The sequence below is a fragment of the Poecile atricapillus genome, chromosome 3, assembly GCF_030490865.1.
Source record: "Poecile atricapillus isolate bPoeAtr1 chromosome 3, bPoeAtr1.hap1, whole genome shotgun sequence".
Lineage (NCBI taxonomy): Eukaryota > Metazoa > Chordata > Aves > Passeriformes > Paridae > Poecile > Poecile atricapillus.
The window spans coordinates 14,662,931-14,682,260 of NC_081251.1; the positions used below are offsets into that span (position 1 = coordinate 14,662,931).

General features: G+C 34.4%; 1 protein-coding gene across 5 annotated transcripts in view; it reads left to right on the plus strand.

The window, feature by feature from the left end:
• ROCK2 (Rho associated coiled-coil containing protein kinase 2) overlaps window positions 1-19,330 on the plus strand; it is a 104,368-nt gene that overhangs the window by 66,909 nt on the left and 18,129 nt on the right. For 2 of the 5 annotated variants that reach the window (XM_058833988.1, XM_058833990.1), the window contains exons 7-29: window positions 1,377-1,515; window positions 3,193-3,284; window positions 4,086-4,245; window positions 4,825-4,888; window positions 6,281-6,346; window positions 6,648-6,727; window positions 7,118-7,166; window positions 7,889-8,024; window positions 8,153-8,244; window positions 8,494-8,740; window positions 9,047-9,153; window positions 9,821-9,980; window positions 10,653-10,813; window positions 11,211-11,395; window positions 12,565-12,634; window positions 13,911-14,014; window positions 14,136-14,322; window positions 14,660-14,753; window positions 14,894-14,988; window positions 15,650-15,829; window positions 16,049-16,217; window positions 16,600-16,776; window positions 19,233-19,303. In XM_058833988.1, the coding sequence (XP_058689971.1) occupies window positions 1,377-1,515; window positions 3,193-3,284; window positions 4,086-4,245; window positions 4,825-4,888; window positions 6,281-6,346; window positions 6,648-6,727; window positions 7,118-7,166; window positions 7,889-8,024; window positions 8,153-8,244; window positions 8,494-8,740; window positions 9,047-9,153; window positions 9,821-9,980; window positions 10,653-10,813; window positions 11,211-11,395; window positions 12,565-12,634; window positions 13,911-14,014; window positions 14,136-14,322; window positions 14,660-14,753; window positions 14,894-14,988; window positions 15,650-15,829; window positions 16,049-16,217; window positions 16,600-16,776; window positions 19,233-19,303 (2,885 nt within the window). The remainder of the gene's footprint in view (window positions 1-1,376; window positions 1,516-3,192; window positions 3,285-4,085; window positions 4,246-4,824; window positions 4,889-6,280; window positions 6,347-6,647; window positions 6,728-7,117; window positions 7,167-7,888; window positions 8,025-8,152; window positions 8,245-8,493; window positions 8,741-9,046; window positions 9,154-9,820; window positions 9,981-10,652; window positions 10,814-11,210; window positions 11,396-12,564; window positions 12,635-13,910; window positions 14,015-14,135; window positions 14,323-14,659; window positions 14,754-14,893; window positions 14,989-15,649; window positions 15,830-16,048; window positions 16,218-16,599; window positions 16,777-19,232; window positions 19,304-19,330) is intronic. The other 3 variants (XM_058833991.1, XM_058833989.1, XM_058833992.1) reach the window with 3 other exon arrangements.

Consider the following 19,330-nt stretch of genomic DNA (forward strand, 5'->3'; position numbering starts at 1 on the left):
AGAAATGGTTTTGTTATTCTGGTTTTGAAAAAGCCGCAGAACTAATGAAAATGGTAATTTTATTATGAAAATGAAAATTTTATTGTATGCTTAACCAAACCATAAAATGTTGGTCACAGGATGAATCCTAACGTTAGTTCAGTGACTTAAGATAGTATGATGTATGGCCAAAATGAAAGCTATTTCCAAGACAGAAGATGATTGAGAAGAGGAAGGTTGGGAAAGAGGGAGGCAGGAGCAAATATCAGTGATTCCCACCTGCAATGCACTGGTATGGCAACCTAAAAAACTTACTAGAAATCTAGAAGTTATGTTCAAGCTGGTGTGTGCTAATTTTTTATTTTCCTCTAAAATGATAGAAAGAGACAAAAGTTAGGATTGTTCTTTTGAAAGCAGAATTGGTCTGTTTGTATATTTTTTCATGTTCATGGCTTTTGAAATGCTCAGTTCCTTGTTGGAAGGCCACAGCCTGCGATGCCAGATGATTCCTGCCTGTGCACGGCACACCAGAACCAAGGGAAGAGCCTAGCTCACGTGATTGTTCACTTTCTCTATTAAACCTATGGATCAGCTGGGAGGAAGGACTCCTGTAATAGTTGCAGTGTCTTGATTACAGACTCAAACCATTTGTTTCTTGAGAATGTTGCCAGTTAATTTGTCAGTTGCCTTTATCACAGCCTATTCTTTTCTCTTGCCCTAGTTTTACCTTTTAAAAGTCTAGTTCCTTTGCAAATATCTTTAACTACAGCCTGGGCTGGAAACCTCTGGGTGAGAAAAGTCTATTATTATAAAAGCCACCTGCCATGTTAATATGGGCATTCAAGCTGATGTAATTTGTCAGTCAACAAGATTTATTAATATGGGTTTAACAGTGTGGTAACACACTGGGAAGGCTACTGCTCAGAGCTGACATGCCTTAAGGAGGATAGACTTGTGTGCCTCTGAAATGGTCTTCCAAGAGCTTTGGTGGACTCCTTCCAACAAATGTGCATTAGCAAGTCTTTAATGAGTTTTGGTCCATTTTATCCTTGGAGTGTTTAAAGATTGATTCATATGGATGTCAGCCATTATATAAATTAGAAAATATATTGAGTGTCTTAAGGCAGAATAAAAGATATAATTCACCAGGCAAAATTTTGGTAGTGACAGACAGGATGGAAAATGGTGCAATTTGTAACACAGACATTTTAGGGAAGGAATATTTTTGGTAGTATACATTATTTGTACACTGTATGTCCAATTTTTTTTCTTTTTCTTATTAAAATACTCTTCTAGGTAAACTGCTTGTAGACTTTTCATTATCTCTTTTGTTTTATTCAACTCACATAACTTAAACATGATATAAAATCACAGCAAATTTAATATCTTATTTTCAGGTGATACTCCTTTTTATGCAGACTCACTAGTAGGAACTTATAGTAAAATTATGGATCATAAGAACTCATTGCATTTCCCAGATGATGTGGAAATCTCAAAGCATGCAAAGAACCTTATCTGTGCCTTTTTGACTGATAGGTAAGTGCACATATTGTTCTGGTACTGTTTTTTATTTTAGATGGTATTGGCTGTATTTATTTTGGATGATACATTGTAAAAATTAATTCCGTCTCCTACTTCTCCTGATCTCTGTTCAAATCTATTCTGTCAAACCTCCTGTTCTCTAGTTTTTCTTTTGAGGTGTTTTTTCCAGGTATTGTATTTTATTTCTATGAGCAGTTCTGACAGCTCTTGTTAACAACACAGTTTGTGCTGGACAAATCCTTCCAATTGCAGTGACAAATCTGTAAGGCTGAAAGTAATTCATAATCTCCAAGGCAGGGAAAAAATTGTTTTGCTCAATGTCTGTGTGGGTATTACTTAAAAAAAGTGGAAGGAAATACTTTCCTGAAAGTGAGCATGTATTTACTGAATTTGTTTAAGGTGTCTTAAAGTGTTTGATCTTTTTTTTTCATTTGCGTTGTTGCATTAATTGGTAAATATAGCTAACAAACCTGCAAGGTTATTCCTAGAAGTTTCCCTTAATGGAACTAAGCCACTTATTGAAATTAAGCTGTGTAAGCTTGTTCTTGACCTGAACACTTATATTTTGTTTAGTTTCAGAAAGCAGAGATAATCTTCAATTTAACTGATTTTAAAGAACAACAGTGTAGGTCCACAGTTAACTCTGGATAGGTGATGCCTTTTTATGCTTTCCTGTGTTCACCTGAACTTGGCTGGAGTAGGGCATCCAGCCACTATAGAAGGAGGAGTTAGGAAAACAAAATGCCTTATAATGGGTTTTGCATTCAAAGAGAGATTGTTTGCTCTACTGAGCAAGCCTGTGGTTGGTCAGGAAGGATGTGCTTTATTTAACAGCATTTTTCACCCTTAGTAGCTGAAGGGTAGAGAGAAAATATGATTAGAATTTAATAGTGTAAATGTAGTAAGGTGGACTTCCACTACGTGTGTCCCTCTTCCTGTTTATATTTAACACAGGGCTTGAGCAATTTATTTGAAACAGATGCTGCATGATCCTGCTGAAGCACTTAAAGAAGGACTAAACATCGACCCTGTGATTTATTGCTTCTTTTCCATGCATTGTTTTTATGTCCTGTTCTTGTACGTAGTTTCAAGAGAGATTCTTCTGTTCAAACTAAAAGTTTCTTGTTGCACTTAAGATTTACTTCGCGGCAAATATCAGCAAGAGACGTGTCAGGGTTAGTTGTGGGGCAGAGGATGGAATTCTTAGAATATTTATTTTAGTCCAGCTTTGAATAACTGTTCTGTGCAGCAAGTTAGACCTTCCTTCACTTGCGTCTTATGGTCTGTCATGTGGTTTGGCAGACATGAATGTTCTGTGGTTTTATTTCCCCCAAGGGTGTTGAGTTTTTGTTTGTGTTTTTAGTTTTTTCTTAGTTTTTGACTCAGTGCTCTCTTTCTTGCTTTACTCCCCACGTGGCAGACTCCAGATTCTGGACATTTTAGCAGTCACAGGGAGAGTACATACTAAGAATCAGTATATTTTATATAAGAAACTACAGATTAGTGGTTGGTGGTTTTTAAATTTTGTTTTTGCTTGACTATTAGTGTGGTTAACACAGACAATCTTTACTAAAAATTTCATTGCTGCTTATGAACAAGTTAGAATTTAAATAAATAAAAATAAAAAGCAGCTATTTTTCCTAACGTGACTCTGGATTAATTGTTGTTTAGGGATGTGCGACTTGGGAGAAATGGGGTAGAAGAAATAAAGCATCACCCTTTCTTCAGAAGTGATCAGTGGAACTGGGACAACATTCGAGAGAGTAAGTAAATTAGGTTAAAAGTTCTATTTTATTCATTACTTGCAGTAGCAGAAATGAAAAAATTTTTCGGTTGTATAAATTAAGTACTTTCTATCTATCAAGAATCTTGCTCAAACATTCATATTTGTAACTTGTATTATAAAACCTTATATGAGGAAGGGTTAATAAATATGCATTTTTCCTACTGGAATTACCACATCTTTATCCTGTTTCTAATGTAGACATTTCCATTTTAAACAATGGAATTGGATGTTTCAAAAATTTTAACTAAAAGGAATGCATGTTAGGTTCTGTTTCTCTGGGGTTTTTTTGTTCTTTTGAGGTGGGTTTCTTGTTTTATTTTTCTTTTAATCTTCTGATAGTTAAGACAGTAGTTTGACAATGGTCTTCTCAGTTTTAGTGCTTTTCATGTAAGGTATTGAGAACCTGATAGCTTTAGGTAAAAAAATCAAAGTATATCAGTTCTTATAAGCTTGTCATTACTTCTAAAGTTATATATTTACTAATAATTTTTTAAATGATGATTGTATTTAAAGTTCTATTCTGAAATGTGATTACCTGAGAAAATATGTCTTGCATACTAGATGGTCTATGCATTAGGCAACAATACAAAAATAAGATTACTCTAGAAAAAATTGTTCACAGTAATATTTCCAGATCTGCTGTCTGGTTGATACATATTTAACTCCAAGTTATTTAAGGACGACTTTTAATACAGTCTTTTAACACTAGAGAGATTACCAGTATCTAGCAAGTGACTGAATCTTGGAGTGAAATGCATCTTTTTTCCCTTTTTTATAGCTGCTGCTCCTGTTGTTCCTGAGCTTAGCAGTGATATAGATAGCAGTAATTTTGATGACATTGAGGACGACAAGGGAGACGTGGAAACCTTTCCAATCCCCAAAGCCTTTGTGGGAAACCAGCTGCCTTTCATAGGATTCACCTACTACAGAGACAATTTGTATGTGATACATTAATATGCATTTTTAAAAGCATGCCTGCACATTTTTTTAATATTCTTTTTTTTTCACTCTAAATACATAATTTATTCCTTGCATTATGTTAATTTATGTCCACTTGTGAACATCCAAAACGCAAAGTTTGAGTAAAATAATTTGTTACTCTTTCAATTATTTCAATAACTCTGATTATACAGTGTATCTTGATATGCACAAAAGTATACAATATCTTAAAAAATCAGTTAGAGTTAAAATTCTGATAGATTTCTAATTATTTTCTAAAATGGCTTTTTATTAGTTATTTTAGAAGGAAGATTACACAGCATAATAACTTTTTAGAATTTATCCTAATAATCAGGAAATAATTGTATTAATTAAAAAAATTACAAGCTGCTGTAGTTTTGGAAACATTCTGTTAAGGAAAGGTTCAAATCAGAAAGATGCACTAACACCAAAATAAAATAAGCTTCATTCTGAGAGCAGCGTAGGACAACTTGAGAGAACTTATTAAAATGGCAAGGCTGCCAGAGTTGTTAAAAACTTGAGTAAGAGCTGGAGGGATTTGTTTTTGTTTTTGACAGGTTGCTAAGTGACTCCTCTCAGTCTTGTAGAGAGAACGAATCTGTGCAATCTAGTAAAAACGAGGTTAGTGCCTTTTTTGTTAGTAATAATGGGATGATTAACTAATTTTGTTAAGTCTGTTAAGAAAAGAAACAGTCTAAAATAAGTGTTAAGTTTCGTGGGGGGCTTTTTGTCTTTTAATGATCCTGAGTAAAACAAATGTTATTTTCCATTTACAGGACAACAAGGAGGTAAGTATAGTATCTGAATTATGAAAGGAATAGAAAAATTCCTACATAATTTTATGTGGGTGTGAAGTATCTTAAATGTTTATTCACCAAATTGTTAGCAGTAAATCAGTTGTATTTTGAAACAGTTGTACTCAAGTGTTAAGGTGCTATAGTATAAAGATAAATGAATAATAGATTTTTGTCAAACTCTTTTTGCATCCAGAATTTGTTTGGAATGCCAATGTGTGAAGCTCTGTTTCCTACAGACAGCAGTACTCCTGGGAAGGTCCCACACTAGCATTAATGATTCATGACTGGTTTATTCAGGATTTGAAAAAGTAAATTGTCACCTGCAGGGATAAGAGAATGTTTAAATCATACTCAGCTGGAGTATATGGAGCATGTTTATCCAGCTTTTGAAGACTGACAAATGAATTTAAATTTGCATGACAGGAAAAGTGATGGTATTTTCATATACTTACTCATTATATTATTTAAACATTTGTGTTATCTGAGTGTAGATAATATATTGTTAACATTTCTTAAAACTTACAATTCTTTTTCAAACTTTAAAAAATACATTAAGGAAATGCATTATGTATTGATCAGATAAATTTAAATGCAAATGTTTATTAGACTCCACTTCCTTCCTGTCATTGATGAATTGATGAATAGTTTAAACTTCAGCTTTTAAATAGAAATGTACTGCTGTTTGAAATACATATGGTCACATTCATGATGTTTGCTTTATGTTGTGTTAGTAAATGCAGATGGTAAAATTTTGCATTTCACTTCTGACAACTTATTTTATTTGTATTTTCTCAAGCAACAAATCTCTGGTTTTGATGTCCTTTTCAGTGTTCCAGTTGTGGAAATCTTCTAATTGTAACAATTATAAATGTTTTGGAAAACCACATTTTACATTTTGTGTTTGGAGGGTAGAGGAGGAGGAGGAAGAGGAAGGGAGGAAAATAAATGCATTTGAAAGCCTGAAGTAATGAGATAAATCCAAAATTTATTATTTATAATTTATTTCATGACTATTTGGGTACTGGAGTCACAATTATTTTTTTTAAATATTTGAGTAAGCAAATCAAAGCATTTTCAAAGTGTTCATTAGCTCCCAAGGTGTAAGACTTAAGAAATTCTTCTTTATGTGAGGTCACTGAACATGTGTAGCCATGTTATCTGAATATTGTCCAATTTGGTCATGTACACCCCTTTTCTATTTTTTCATTTCATTTAGAAAATGCTATCCAAAAACATCTGCTCCAGTGGAAAGTCTCTGGCTACAGAGCACAGCAAAGGGCCGGTAACAATGTTTTTTGCCCATATAAATTTAATGACTCACAATCTGTGGCACATAATTCTGCAACAGTTCAATTCAATTTAGCATGCAGCAAATTTTGTTGCTCTAAATTCATATATTTAAAATTATCAGAATTAATACCTTGTAAAGATTTAACATTCTAGTGATGGGTTTAAAATAGTATACTGGAAGATTGAATTAATTTTCCTCGCTTTCCCTTATTTTGTTATTTAATTGAATTGCATTTGTTTTCTGTGAAAGCATTTTAATATGTGGGCCATGCTTTTTTTGACATTTTACACAGTTTCAGAAAAAATTAAGCAAGCTAGAGGAACAGCTCAGTAATGAATTACAAGCCAAAGATGAACTAGAACAGAAGTACAGGTGAGAATGTTTCAACATATTTGGTATGTTTATAAGAATATTTTATTAGACCTTTTGTTTTTGAATGCTTAAAAGCATTTTAATCCACTTTGGGGATTCCCAACCCTGCAAGCAGACCTTACTGTAAGTTGCTGGCTTAATTCTTGCTACTCCTGTGACTAGTGGTTTTTTTGGGATTTGTTGAGGTTTTTTTTTTCCTTTAACTCCCTATAAGCATCTCACTGTTTAGTGATTTCACCGGTCCTTGAGGTTTCATATTACTTAAAATAGAATATCTTGCATAAAATTAATGAGACAAAAACACCTTACATGAAAGTACTGAAACACATCCAAACATTCTAATTTCTGTATTGTCAGCAGGGTTTTAAATGATTTTTCAATTTTGTTCAGGTCTACAAGTGTTCGTTTAGAGAAGATAGCAAAAGAGCTCGAAGAAGAGGTAAGGCCATAGATTTCTCACTGGAATTAGAGCTTTAACATTTGTGCATGGATTTTCTTCCCTCAATAACAGCAAATTGCTTTTGAGTAGCTGTATATTTTATGACAAATAACACCAGTTGATTTCTTGGTATTCACAAGCAGGAAATTGTTGTCATTGCTAAAATATTTTCATTATGCTTTCTGTACCAAAACTGCACATTTCTTTCCAGAACTAGTTTTTTACCATATTTTTAAGTTGGCAGACAGCATGACACAAATATCCCATACAGATTTTAAAAACTGAAGGTGTAAGAGTAGTATTTCCAGAGTAGAAAGGCCATGCTTTTGTTTGATGTTAGTAATGGGACCCTGTTTCTTGCCCAGCTTTGCGCCTTACTGCTTCTACAAATCTGGATGTGGCTTACAACTTAACGTATAGCTCATGCAGGTGCACGTCAAGACTGTACCTTTACATGTACGTTTCTCTGCTCCCAGAATGACTGCTTAGGCAGGTCTACCAGGTTTGTCAAATCCAGATGATCAAACAGTATTTAAATTGCAAAGCTCCTGGCCATAGACGTCCTGGGCTGGGTTTGACCACGTGTTCTGGTACGTTGTATTTGCAGCAGGACTGGCTTCCTCCATTACAGACTAAACTGAGTGCGTGAGCTGTGTTTTTATCGTATAAGAATACTACTCCTGTGTGTGTAATTAGCAGTGTATTTTTTTAAATATATCCAGATAACTTCAAGGAAGAATGTAGAGTCTGCTGTCAGGCAGTTAGAGAGAGAGAAAGCTCTTCTTCAGCATAAGAATACAGAATACCAGAGGAAAGCAGAACATGAAGCAGATAAGAAACGCAATTTGGAAAATGAGGGTATGTTGAACCATGCTTAAAGGTTCCATTTTGATGTGGGTTTTTAATACTTAAAATTAATGAATTATAGTTCCAACTGAAGCATTTTCATGGCAGTGATTAACAATGTTGAATTGTTTTTGTTGCAGTTAACAGTTTGAAAGATCAACTTGAAGATTTAAAAAAGAGGAATCAAAACTCTCAAATATCCAATGAAAAAATCAATCAACTACAAAGACAAGTATGCCAACTTTATATACACATATTTTAAAATAATCACTGATTACAGTACGGATTTTGGTAACAGTGGGGGAATTTGAAATGTGTAATTGGATTTTAAAAGCTGTTCTTTCTCTTTAGGTTTTGGTATTCAAAAGTAATCTTAAAATATACTCCATGCTCCTTTAATCCATCAAATTTAGTATTCTGTAGTAGAAATAGTGGGGTTTATATTTTAATTATTCCTGAAGTATGTTTTTTTCACCCTTAGTTGGATGAAGCCAATTCTTTGCTGCGGTCAGAGTCTGATACTGCAGCCAGGTTAAGGAAGAACCAGACAGAAAGCACAAAGCAAATCCAGCAGCTGGAAATTAATAACAGAGAGCTACAAGATAAGAACTGCCTGCTAGAGAATGCAAAACTCAAACTGGAGAAGGAGTATCTCAATCTTCAGTCAGCTCTAGAATCAGAAAGGAGAGATCGAAGTCATGGATCAGAGATTATCAGTGATTTACAAGGTATTTCTGCAAATCTTCTGAAGTTAAGATTGCTTCTTGTTTCTAGTTTGGGTGGTGTTGAGTTTCAGACTGTGACTAGGTAAGTGTGCTGTTTTATAATATGTTACATAATTGTGAATAGCATTTTAGAAAAAATGTGTGGTAACATCTATAAAACATTATTGATAACTTGTGGAATCACCCCAAAGGAGGCATTCTTAATAGTCAGAATTAGAAACTGTTATATTTAAAAAATCTCTAAATAGATAAAATACAGTCCTGTTTTCACACACTGACCAGCCTCGTTGATATTTTCATAATTTTTAGGCCGAATATCTAGCCTCGAAGAAGAAGTAAAAAATGGAAAGAGTGCACTAGCTAAACTGGAAATGGAGAAGAGACAACTGCAGGAAAAGCTCACAGATTTAGAAAAGGTAACAGCACTGCTAAATGAACATCAGTGTTACATTCTTAAGGAATTTTTGATTTGTACTTTTATTACTTGAGACATTGCAACCAAACCTCTACAAAAAATAAGCCTTGTTTTCAGATTTTTTTTTTTTTTTAATAATTTTTTCCAATTTGATAAATGGGAGAAAGAAGACATAATTTCCCATACAATCATGATACATTTTACTTCTGAAGTACTTAAGTACCTAATTATGTACTCCGGTGTGTACCTTAACAGTAGAGTAGTTACATTTCATTTCATGTGGGGAGTATTTTTACACTCTCATTATTGACAAAAATCAAAGAGCCTCTGCTAATAGGATTTTTTAAACAAATTTGTTATTGAAACAAAAGGCTTGAAAAATTTCTTCAATAAACTTAATCTTTGAGCTGCTCTTACTACAGAGTGTTGGTTGGTAAGGCAGTAATTCTGTAATTGTTTGCAACTGGGGATGTCACTGTACATTTTTAGATTGCTTTGGCATTCACAAAAAAAACATTTATGGAAATGAGTTTTCAGTTAGTTCCTTAGCATGAGCTTTCTCTTCTGCTCCAAGCATCCGTTCAAGCAGCATGTTACTGTTGTTCAAAATTCTGCCACTAACCTGATGTATTTAATGTTTTATTTCAATGTTATTTTTTATTTAATAGGAAAAGAGCAACATGGAAATAGATATGACATATAAATTTAAAGTTATGCAGCAGAACCTTGAACAAGAAGAAGCTGAACATAAAGCCACAAAAGCACGATTAGCAGACAAAAATAAAATCTATGAGTCTATAGAGGAAGCAAAATCTGAAGCCATGAAAGGTATATATTTGGCATCACAGTTGGACTTAGGTGTGAATTATACAAAGTAGATAATAGAATCTTTCACTGTGCATATTCTGGTACATCTCATTACAACTGAAATATCTTGAAGAGAGGGATAATTACTAAAAAAATCCAGAAGATGGCTCTTACTTTTCAATTAAATGGCTTATGTTTATTTCAGTTAATTAAAAAGCTACCTACAGATCCTGTCCTTCCAATTGCAGAGCATTCACAAAAATTTTGAGCTTGCAGATCTTCAACAGAAGCAAAAATGATTCAGTAATAATGGCTGAGTCACTTGGCATATCAGGTTCCCAAATTGCTTCAACTCTTTGATTTTATGTTATCACAGAGCGCAGTAGATTTAAATGTTTTATTTTTAAAATTCCACCTGTTTTCTTAATCTCAGAGGTGTTGCAGATAAGCTGGAAGTTATCTACAAGCTCAAAAGTAGGAAATAGCTCTGTCAGAAATGCTTGAAAAAGCATCCTCTGGGTGTGTATCTACTGTGAATATTTTAATTAATCACTTTTAAGTAGTCTTTCTCTTCAGTTTTAAAAGGGGAAACATGTGGCTTATTGTTAGTACAGGGTAGACATCCTCTTCCCTTTGGCCTCCAAAATCTCCTGTTTTACACTTCACTGATGTCTTACATCTTTTACTTCACAGAAATGGAAAAGAAACTTTTGGAAGAGAGAGCTCTAAAGCAGAAAGTAGAAAATCGGCTGTTGGAAGCTGAGAAGCAGCGCTCCATGTTGGACTGTGATCTCAAACAATCGCAACAGAAAATAAATGAGCTTCTTCGGCAAAAGGATATACTGAGTGAAGATGTAAGGAACACTGACAGAAGGAGTCTTGAGTCAAACTTTGTTTTCAATGCCTTAGTAGTTTTCCTGTTACAGCTGTATTTAGAAATATTAGTGAATGAAAATTGCAACAAAGTTTTTCTTCTCTGCCTTTGAAACTTTAAAAAGCCTACTTCATGGAATGTTGTGTCATTTGTCTGAAATATTTCAGCATTATTCATGTTAAAGGGTTTGTCCTCTACAGTGGAAAATGCTGTGAGATTGACATGGAAAAGCTAGGTAATTTAATGTGTGCTAATGCCTTTATTCAGGAAGCAGCTTTGATTTACCAAAAGATGTAAAGGAAGTCAATTAGAGACTGTTTAAATGTTGTTTTCCTGTGTAGATGTGTAAAATACACAGGTTTCTGCTTCTTTTTCAGGTAAAAAACTTGACATTAAAAATAGAGCAAGAAACACAAAAGCGCTGTCTCACTCAAAATGACCTCAAGATGCAAACACAGCAGGTCAACACCTTGAAAATGTCGGAGAAGCAGTTAAAACAGGAGAATAACCACCTTCAGGAAATCAAATTAAGTCTGGAAAAGCAAAACAATGAACTCCGCAAGTATGCAAGTTGTTCTATATGTTTTAGTCATGTTACTGATTTTGAAATATTTTTGGAACAAAAATTGGGAGTAAAATTAATTTTAAATAATTGCTGCAAAGAATATGCTATTCTACAGTGCAAAACTTAATTGTTCTTTAAAATAATTTACAGTGACTCTAATTGAGACTTGCCCTAGTAATTCAGCAATGTATAGGTTTGTATTAAAAGATGTTTGTTATTCTGAAAATCTTAGAAAACACAGCTTAAATATAAGTCTGAAAACTTCAGAGAAACACTTATTTAACTGAAGGTCTAGGTGCTTTTTTTAATGATGTAGGACTTCAATGAAGAGGAAAGTTACTGGAATTATTAATCTAGGGGAGCTTATCAAAGTTGGAAATTAATACTGCTACAGAGCTACAAAGCATAACCATTTGGAAATATCTAGTAGTCCAGATCTTTAAACACATCTGTAGGACCTTTAGGTAGGAGTCTAGATAGGAGCTCTTCAAGGTCTTACAAGCAGAAGCAGTATTTGCACCTGATAGTAAGTAAGGGAAGAAACTTTTTTTTTTTTTTTTTACATAAAGAGCTTTCTTGTGAATAAAAAGACCAAATTACCATTAGTATCAGATGAATCTTAATCCTAGCTCCTTTATGACTGTCTCCCTGTGCTTTGCTTTTCTTTCAGCAGGATGTATTTAGTCATGTAGAAGGTAGCCATAATGTGGAACACTAACAGAAGTACTTTCTGCTACATTTCTGTTGTTAAGGAGCTGACTGTTGTTTAAATAACAGATGAATTCAAGAAAATATGCGTGTCAAGGAATACAGACATTCACAGACTGTGAACTAGCAAACAAGAGACCCAAAACAACCAGTCAGATCAGTGACATTTTACATGGAAATAAGGTTCCGTTGGTGCTGTTTACTTTATCAGTGTTTCTTACTGGTTAAACTTTGTGACACTGTTGTAGTTAGTGTGTTAGCAGTATTAAACTGACTTACTACTGCAGTATTCTCAGCTGTACAAGTGAAAAAGAGAGCTGATACCCAGAGGAAGCTCAGGTTTAATAGCTGATGATAGGTCAAGTAATTGCTGGAGATCTCAAGGGTATGAATGCTATCTTTTCTGTTTACTGCTTTGGAATATCTTCATATCTCTAAATCATTTTTTTCCTTTCTAGGGAACGTCAGGATGCAGATGGACAAATGAAAGAGCTTCAAGACCAGCTCGAAGCTGAACAATATTTCTCAGTATGTTTTATGCTGCTTTATTTTAATATTAATCTGTTTACTGAGTATGTTAGCTTTTCTTCTTCCCCCTCAGCCATCAGATGTTTCACCTCTCTAACCCAAAGCTACTTGTTTTTCCTGTGCCTGTCTCCAGTGTTGTCTGCTGCCTTGATGTTGATCACTGGGCAGCACAAAAATCTCATGTTGAGAAACGTCCCAGCTTTGTAGGGAAGTTCAGAGGGAGGAGTCAGGCAGCTCATTTTCCCACCCTGTGAATAATCTCTGCATGTTTCAAGCCTTTTGCATTCAGCATCTCTTCCATGCTGTCTGGTAGAGAAGAGCTGTAGTCTCACATGATGTGACAAATCATGTGCATCTATGGCTCAGAAAGAAATTTTGCATTACGACCAAACTTGGTAGTGTCTGTTGGGAGTTTTTCATTTATTGTTGTAGGGTGAACCAGAATAAATACTTAAAAATCATCACTGGCATGTGGAGGTTAATTTTTATTAACAGTGCACAGCCAGTTGCACTGCAGGAGATGCCAAAGGCTTGTTTCAGTATTAATGGAAAATTAAGATTTCCTTGTGGATTTAGGTCAGTGAGGAGAAGGCCTACCTAAAGTTTTATAGATTAAAATGTTATACACATTATAGGAAAGAAAGGGAGAACTGAGGTCAGTTTACTGCTGTAGTTGGGCCAGAGAGAGGCAATCTGTCCTGAAATCCCTGCAGTAAGTACACTTAGAGTTGTCTGTCACTTAACTTGTAGTCAGTCATTTTCATTTCCTTCAGAGTTTTAGATTTATATTGATTCCATGAAATTTTGAATTTCAAATTATTTTCTAATTGGTTTTTCTCTTATTCCTGTATTTCTTTTAGTTCTTTAACTGTCATGTTGGTTTCATGGATTTATATTATTAGAATCTAAACTCCACATGCATTTACAACAGATAAAGAAATTATTTTCTCTGCTTCTGATACTTCTGATTTTGTATGAAATAGTGATTTTCACATTGAGTATCTTCAACAGTATGTATACCAACATAGAAAATGTATATTGTACATCTGCCATCCACAAATATACAAGTTAAAAAAGGAACAACAACAAAGTAAAATAACCAAAGCACATTTGTGAGTGAGGATGATGACATTTAGATAAGTATAGAGAAGGCATTGCACAATTATACTCCAATTAGTGTGATTAAGGAACTGCATACCATGTCAACTTGTATAATTTTTGTGGACCTTCAATAGTATAGAAATCACATAATTTTCTTTCCAACTTTAAATTCTAGACTCTCTATAAGACACAAGTTCGAGAACTTAAAGAAGAATGTGAGGAAAAGACCAAAATTTGTAAAGAAATGCAGCAAAAGATACAAGAGTTACAGGATGAGAGGTAGGTTTTGTTAGTTGGACCACTAATACATAAAAGATCAGAATGGCTTTTTGTTGTTTTCTTTCCTCCCCTCCCTAACCTACCCATTTTAAAGTTAAAAGTATATGTCAATAATTTGCAGAGATTCCTTGGCTGCTCAGCTAGAGATCACTTTGACAAAAGCAGATTCAGAACAACTTGCCCGTTCCATTGCTGAGGAACAGTACTCTGATTTGGAAAAAGAGAAGATTATGAAAGAGCTGGAGATTAAAGAGATGATGGCGAGGCATAAACAGGAACTTACTGAGAAGGATGCCACCATAGCCTCGGTGAGTTACATGACCTGTAATTTTGGTAGTAGTTGTACATGAGCTTTATTTGCAGTTTGAGTTATCCATTGCTCTTTAGCAGCTTTAAAGATAGAAGAGTATGTCTAATGTTTTAAAAATATTTATTTCTTATGATTGAAATTCAAGAATCTCTTACCGTGTTTCTTCCATGCATTTCTCTGACCATTCTTTCTTCTGTGCCCCTACCCCTCTTACAGCAAGTCCTCTTATCCTTGTCCTGGTCTCACTCTGCAGCATTTCCTTCTGTCCTTTAATGCTTCTTCATTTGCCACATGAGTTTTGTTACATGGTCACATGTCTTTTTTTTTTTTTTTAGTTGGAGGAAGCAAATAGGACACTGACTAGTGATGTGGCTAATCTTGCTAATGAGAAAGAAGAGCTAAACAATAAACTGAAGGAAGCACAAGAACGTACGTAATCTCTTAAATGTGATTTAAATTGAAACTAGAACCCTTAAATTGAAACCTTAGAACTCTTAATTGTTCTTTTATAGTACTATATTTGTTTGTAATGAGTTTTCATAGATTTTCTTTCAATTACCTTGCTACAGAAATTACGAAGCTGAAAGAAGAAGAAGCAAATGTAGGAAATCTTAAAGCACAATTTGAGAAACAGTTGTTGAATGAAAGAACATTAAAAACCCAGGTAAACAAATATATTCAAATACATGTAGACACAGTGTTCATTAATCAAATAATTTTTAATATAATACTTTCCATTATAAACTATAGATACGTACTAGCAATGCTTTATTTCTTTTTGCTCTGAAAGAAAATATATGCGTTTTTTCCTTCCTTCTTCTAAGTGGACTTACAGTGTAGTGAAAATGGATCCTAATGATTTGTAATAGAGGAACTTCTAATCCAGATGTATTCCACTAGCAAAAGCCTTCATTTCTGTCAAATTATTTGATATGTTACTAGTTTCAGGCTTTCATCTGCTCAGTCTTTTCCTCTGTATAAAGAAGTACATTTCTGATTTTAATCTAGATTGTTTTTTAGAAGAAGTGTCATTTTAAAACAAAGACATATTTTGGGTCTAGCTAGTGAAAATTTAAGGGATTATTTAAATGAGTGAAAGCACTCACACAGCTAATGCTTGCTTCAAGTAAAAATTAATCATTACCTTCTTTTATATTTTGTGTAATACGTTGGATTAAAGCAGGCTTGTAGTACAGAATTGCAGAGGTCTTAGTTTATAGTTAGAACTGCCTGGTTATAGACAGAGAGAAGACTTCATTTCTTCACAACGTAACTCTGTGTATTTATTAATGTGGGTCTTGTCACTTCTTTTTTCCCATGGGAAGGCTGTGAATAAATTGGCTGAAATCATGAATCGGAAGGGTCCAGTCAAACGGGGAGCTGACACTGATGTACGGCGGAAGGAAAAGGAAAATAGGAAGCTGCATATGGAACTGAAGTCTGAACGAGAAAAGTTAACCCAGATGATGATCAAATATCAGAAGGAAATAAATGAAATGCAGGCAGTAAGATCCTTTTGTAAATATAAACATTGCAGTATTTCCTGTAAAATCATACTATTGATACAAACTTTAAGGTAGAGTATCCAGTCTCCGTTTCTGAATTTTCCCCAATAAAAAGAAATACACAGAATGTATATTGAGATTGGCTACAAATTCTGCATAATTTTTCTCTGAGTAACCAAATATTATGATAATAGGAAATCTTGCAATTTATCCCTGCAGCAAATAGCAGAAGAGAGTCAGATACGGATTGAACTGCAGATGACTCTGGACAGCAAAGACAGCGACATTGAACAGCTTCGTTCCCAGCTGCAGTCACTGCACATTGGGCTGGACAGCAGTAGCATAGGCAGTGGACCTGGAGAAGCTGAGGCAGATGATGGATTCCCTGGTATGTAAATTTTATCAGTATTTCTGCATTAACTCGGTTTATACCAGTGTTTCTCCATAGAAACTGGAATATTAAATTGATGGTCTGATGATTCTGTGATTTACATCTTCGTCTATTTCTACCATCTTATCGATCCATTGATAGTGATCACTTGTTCACATGCTAGCTAAATCTGTCTGTTGTAATAAGTCACCTTATGTTTATTTAAAGATTTTTTTTTTAAATTCTATTTTGCTCCATTAGAACTAAATATTTTTTCACTTTATTTTGGAGGCTACTTTAGAATTACTGTGTGTATGTGATGAAATGTAAAACTAATAATCTCTTAGAGATTCTATTTTGACTTCTTTTCTACTTTTCCTCCTTTATGCTTTATGTTTAGTCCATATCACTCAATCTCACACTATGGAATCCATGTCCTTTACCTATCAGCACTCTTCTACCTCTGTCAGTATTGCCACTAAGCCTTCCAGTTCTCGCATGCTTCTTGATTCCGATTCTGACTCAGAGGAAGAACCTTTGTCTTGTTCCCACAGCCCTACAGAAGTTGATAGCACAGGTGACATCCCTAAGAACCATTTGGTTTTGTTCTTATTGTGTCGTTTTCTCTGCTTTAGAACTAACACTATTAATACATAATTAAAGAAGCATAAACCAAATCTGGCAGATTACACACTGCAGCGGCAGTAAACATTACTGTCAAATACATGAGAAAGTTTGCATGAACAAGTAACTGGCCTGTTTTTTCTAAATGCTTGCAAATGCTTGCTGACAGTTATAAACCCACCATTTTTATTGTGACATTGAATAAATGAGCCTTATGGCTTGTTTTCAAGATAGCCCCTACACAGTATCTGCAGCTCTCTGTATGACCCTAAGGTGCTGGATAGCAAGAAATCAAATCTTTGTGTTTAAGTGAAGTGTGGAAACATCTTACTCCTCACATCTAAACATATGTGATTTTCTTGTAGAAATTCACTGTCCTGAGAATTACAATGTTTTGCCTTAAAAGTATATTATGAGTGATAAGGCCCTGTTTTACTAATTCTGTGTTCATTTGATATGACTATACATACACCCTTTTAACAAAGCTTTTGTTTCACGTTAATGTTAGAGGTGGGTTTTTTACTGCATTCCACTTTCTGTATTTCACATGAGGTTCCTTTAAAGTGTGAATACCTTTCCTCTGAAGGTAGAACCTCTTTTGGTATTTTGACATTATTTCATCAAACTAGAGTAAAAAATAATGCATTTCCTCTATTTTCCTCATCCTCTGGTTTTTGCTTTGAAGCTTCCAATGAAATAAAATCTACATACATGCATATTTTTTTCCTTGCTAGCTGCTGTTCTGGTATGTGCATGGATTTGCTTTTTTCTAAAGTAAAAATCATAGCTAAGCTGGGATTTTTTGCTGGCATAGTTATAAAAGATTTGAGGTAGGATAGTGTCTTCTGTTCTTTTTCCCCTCCTAGTGTTTATAAACATGTATTGTGAGAAGTTGGGAATATTCTGCCCTTTTTCTGATCTGTTAGTATTGAATGGACACCAGAAGTGAAAAAGTATAATCAGAAGCTCTCATTTTGTCCAATTTAATCTGTATTACAGGTTACAGAGAAAAACAGGAAAATCATATATTAGGAAATAGGAGAAACATGCATATTTTGTGCCCTACATGTGCTCCCTGGATATGGCATAGACTATTTTTTTGCAGTAACATTGTGCTTCCTACACTTACTATGAGGTGTAGTTGAGAGGAACAATCTAAGGTGGCAGCTATGAGGCAAAACACATTACAAAATGTACAAATGTGTACAAAAAGTACATCATGTTCTTGATGTGTATATTAAAGTAGGTCACCAACAGCATTGCTGATAGGGCAATAAATGTTGAAGACACTGTGTATCTGTGAATCTTGCTTTAAGTCTCTCTAGACCCTAAAAGAATTCTATGAATATTTAGTAATTATTTGTTACACTGTGTTAAACATAGGCAGGAACCTGCAAATGCCCTCTGATGAGAAGGAAAATAGTTTTTGTAATTTTGGAGTATGTTTCTGCTTGTTCCATGGTTTTGTGTTTGTTAATGCTTAACACTTCACTATTTCTGAGTTGGAGGTCCCTCAGCAGCAGTAGAGGTTATCTGCTAGTGTAGGAAACTCATTAGGAATATATTACTGCAATTAAATAGCTCCCCTTAATAACACATAGAGGGAAGAAACACTTGTGTAAAGTGCAGCTACAAAAATAGGGTCAAAGGGTATGCGATCCCATGTATTACCAAGCACTGGGAAAGTGTGATACTCTTGAGCTTTTGGTGGCTACTGAAATGTGTGTGCCAAACAACAGCTGAGCTCTCAATACTCTTGATAAATCAAATCTGACAAATGTGCCAGTGTTATATAAAATACTGCAAGTGTGTGAAAGGGCAGTTGTATTCAGGCAATGCCTAAGGGTTAACCAGAAATTACTTATTTTGGATTGGAAGGCCTAGGGAGATGCAGGCAGAATTAGAGAAAAGAAAAATTTACAGACCAAGAAGTATGAACTGGAATACTAAGCTGACATTTTCCTCAGCATATAGGGTATATAGGTTATTTGTGGTGGTAATTTGTCTTTTTTTTGGTCTTGGATTGGATGTTGTGTGGTCTGTACTAATATCTTCAGGTGCTGTTGTAAAAGGTAAAGGTTAATAGATATAAGGCTTTCAAGAATTGAAAAAATTACTAAAGGGAATGCGTGTGATATATTTCCAAGTTTGTTCTTCCTCTTCCTCCTTCTGTCTACTACTTTTTTTTGTGATTGCATTGCTGGTTATTGGCTGTACTCAGGGGTTCATTATTTAATATATTCCTGAACATTTACCATGGTAAACTTTGCAAGATCTCATACTGTTAAATAGTTCATCTTCCCATGTTTGCTCTCCTGCTTTATTATTGATGTTCAATAACTTTTAAAATGCACAGTAGTCCCAAAAATAATGTTTTGTCTGTTCTTTAATACTTATCTCTTTTTTCAGAATCAAGATTGGAAGGCTGGCTATCAATGCCTGTTAGAAATAACACAAAAAAATTTGGATGGGTTAAAAAGGTAAGAAAACCAGATTTATGGGTTTTG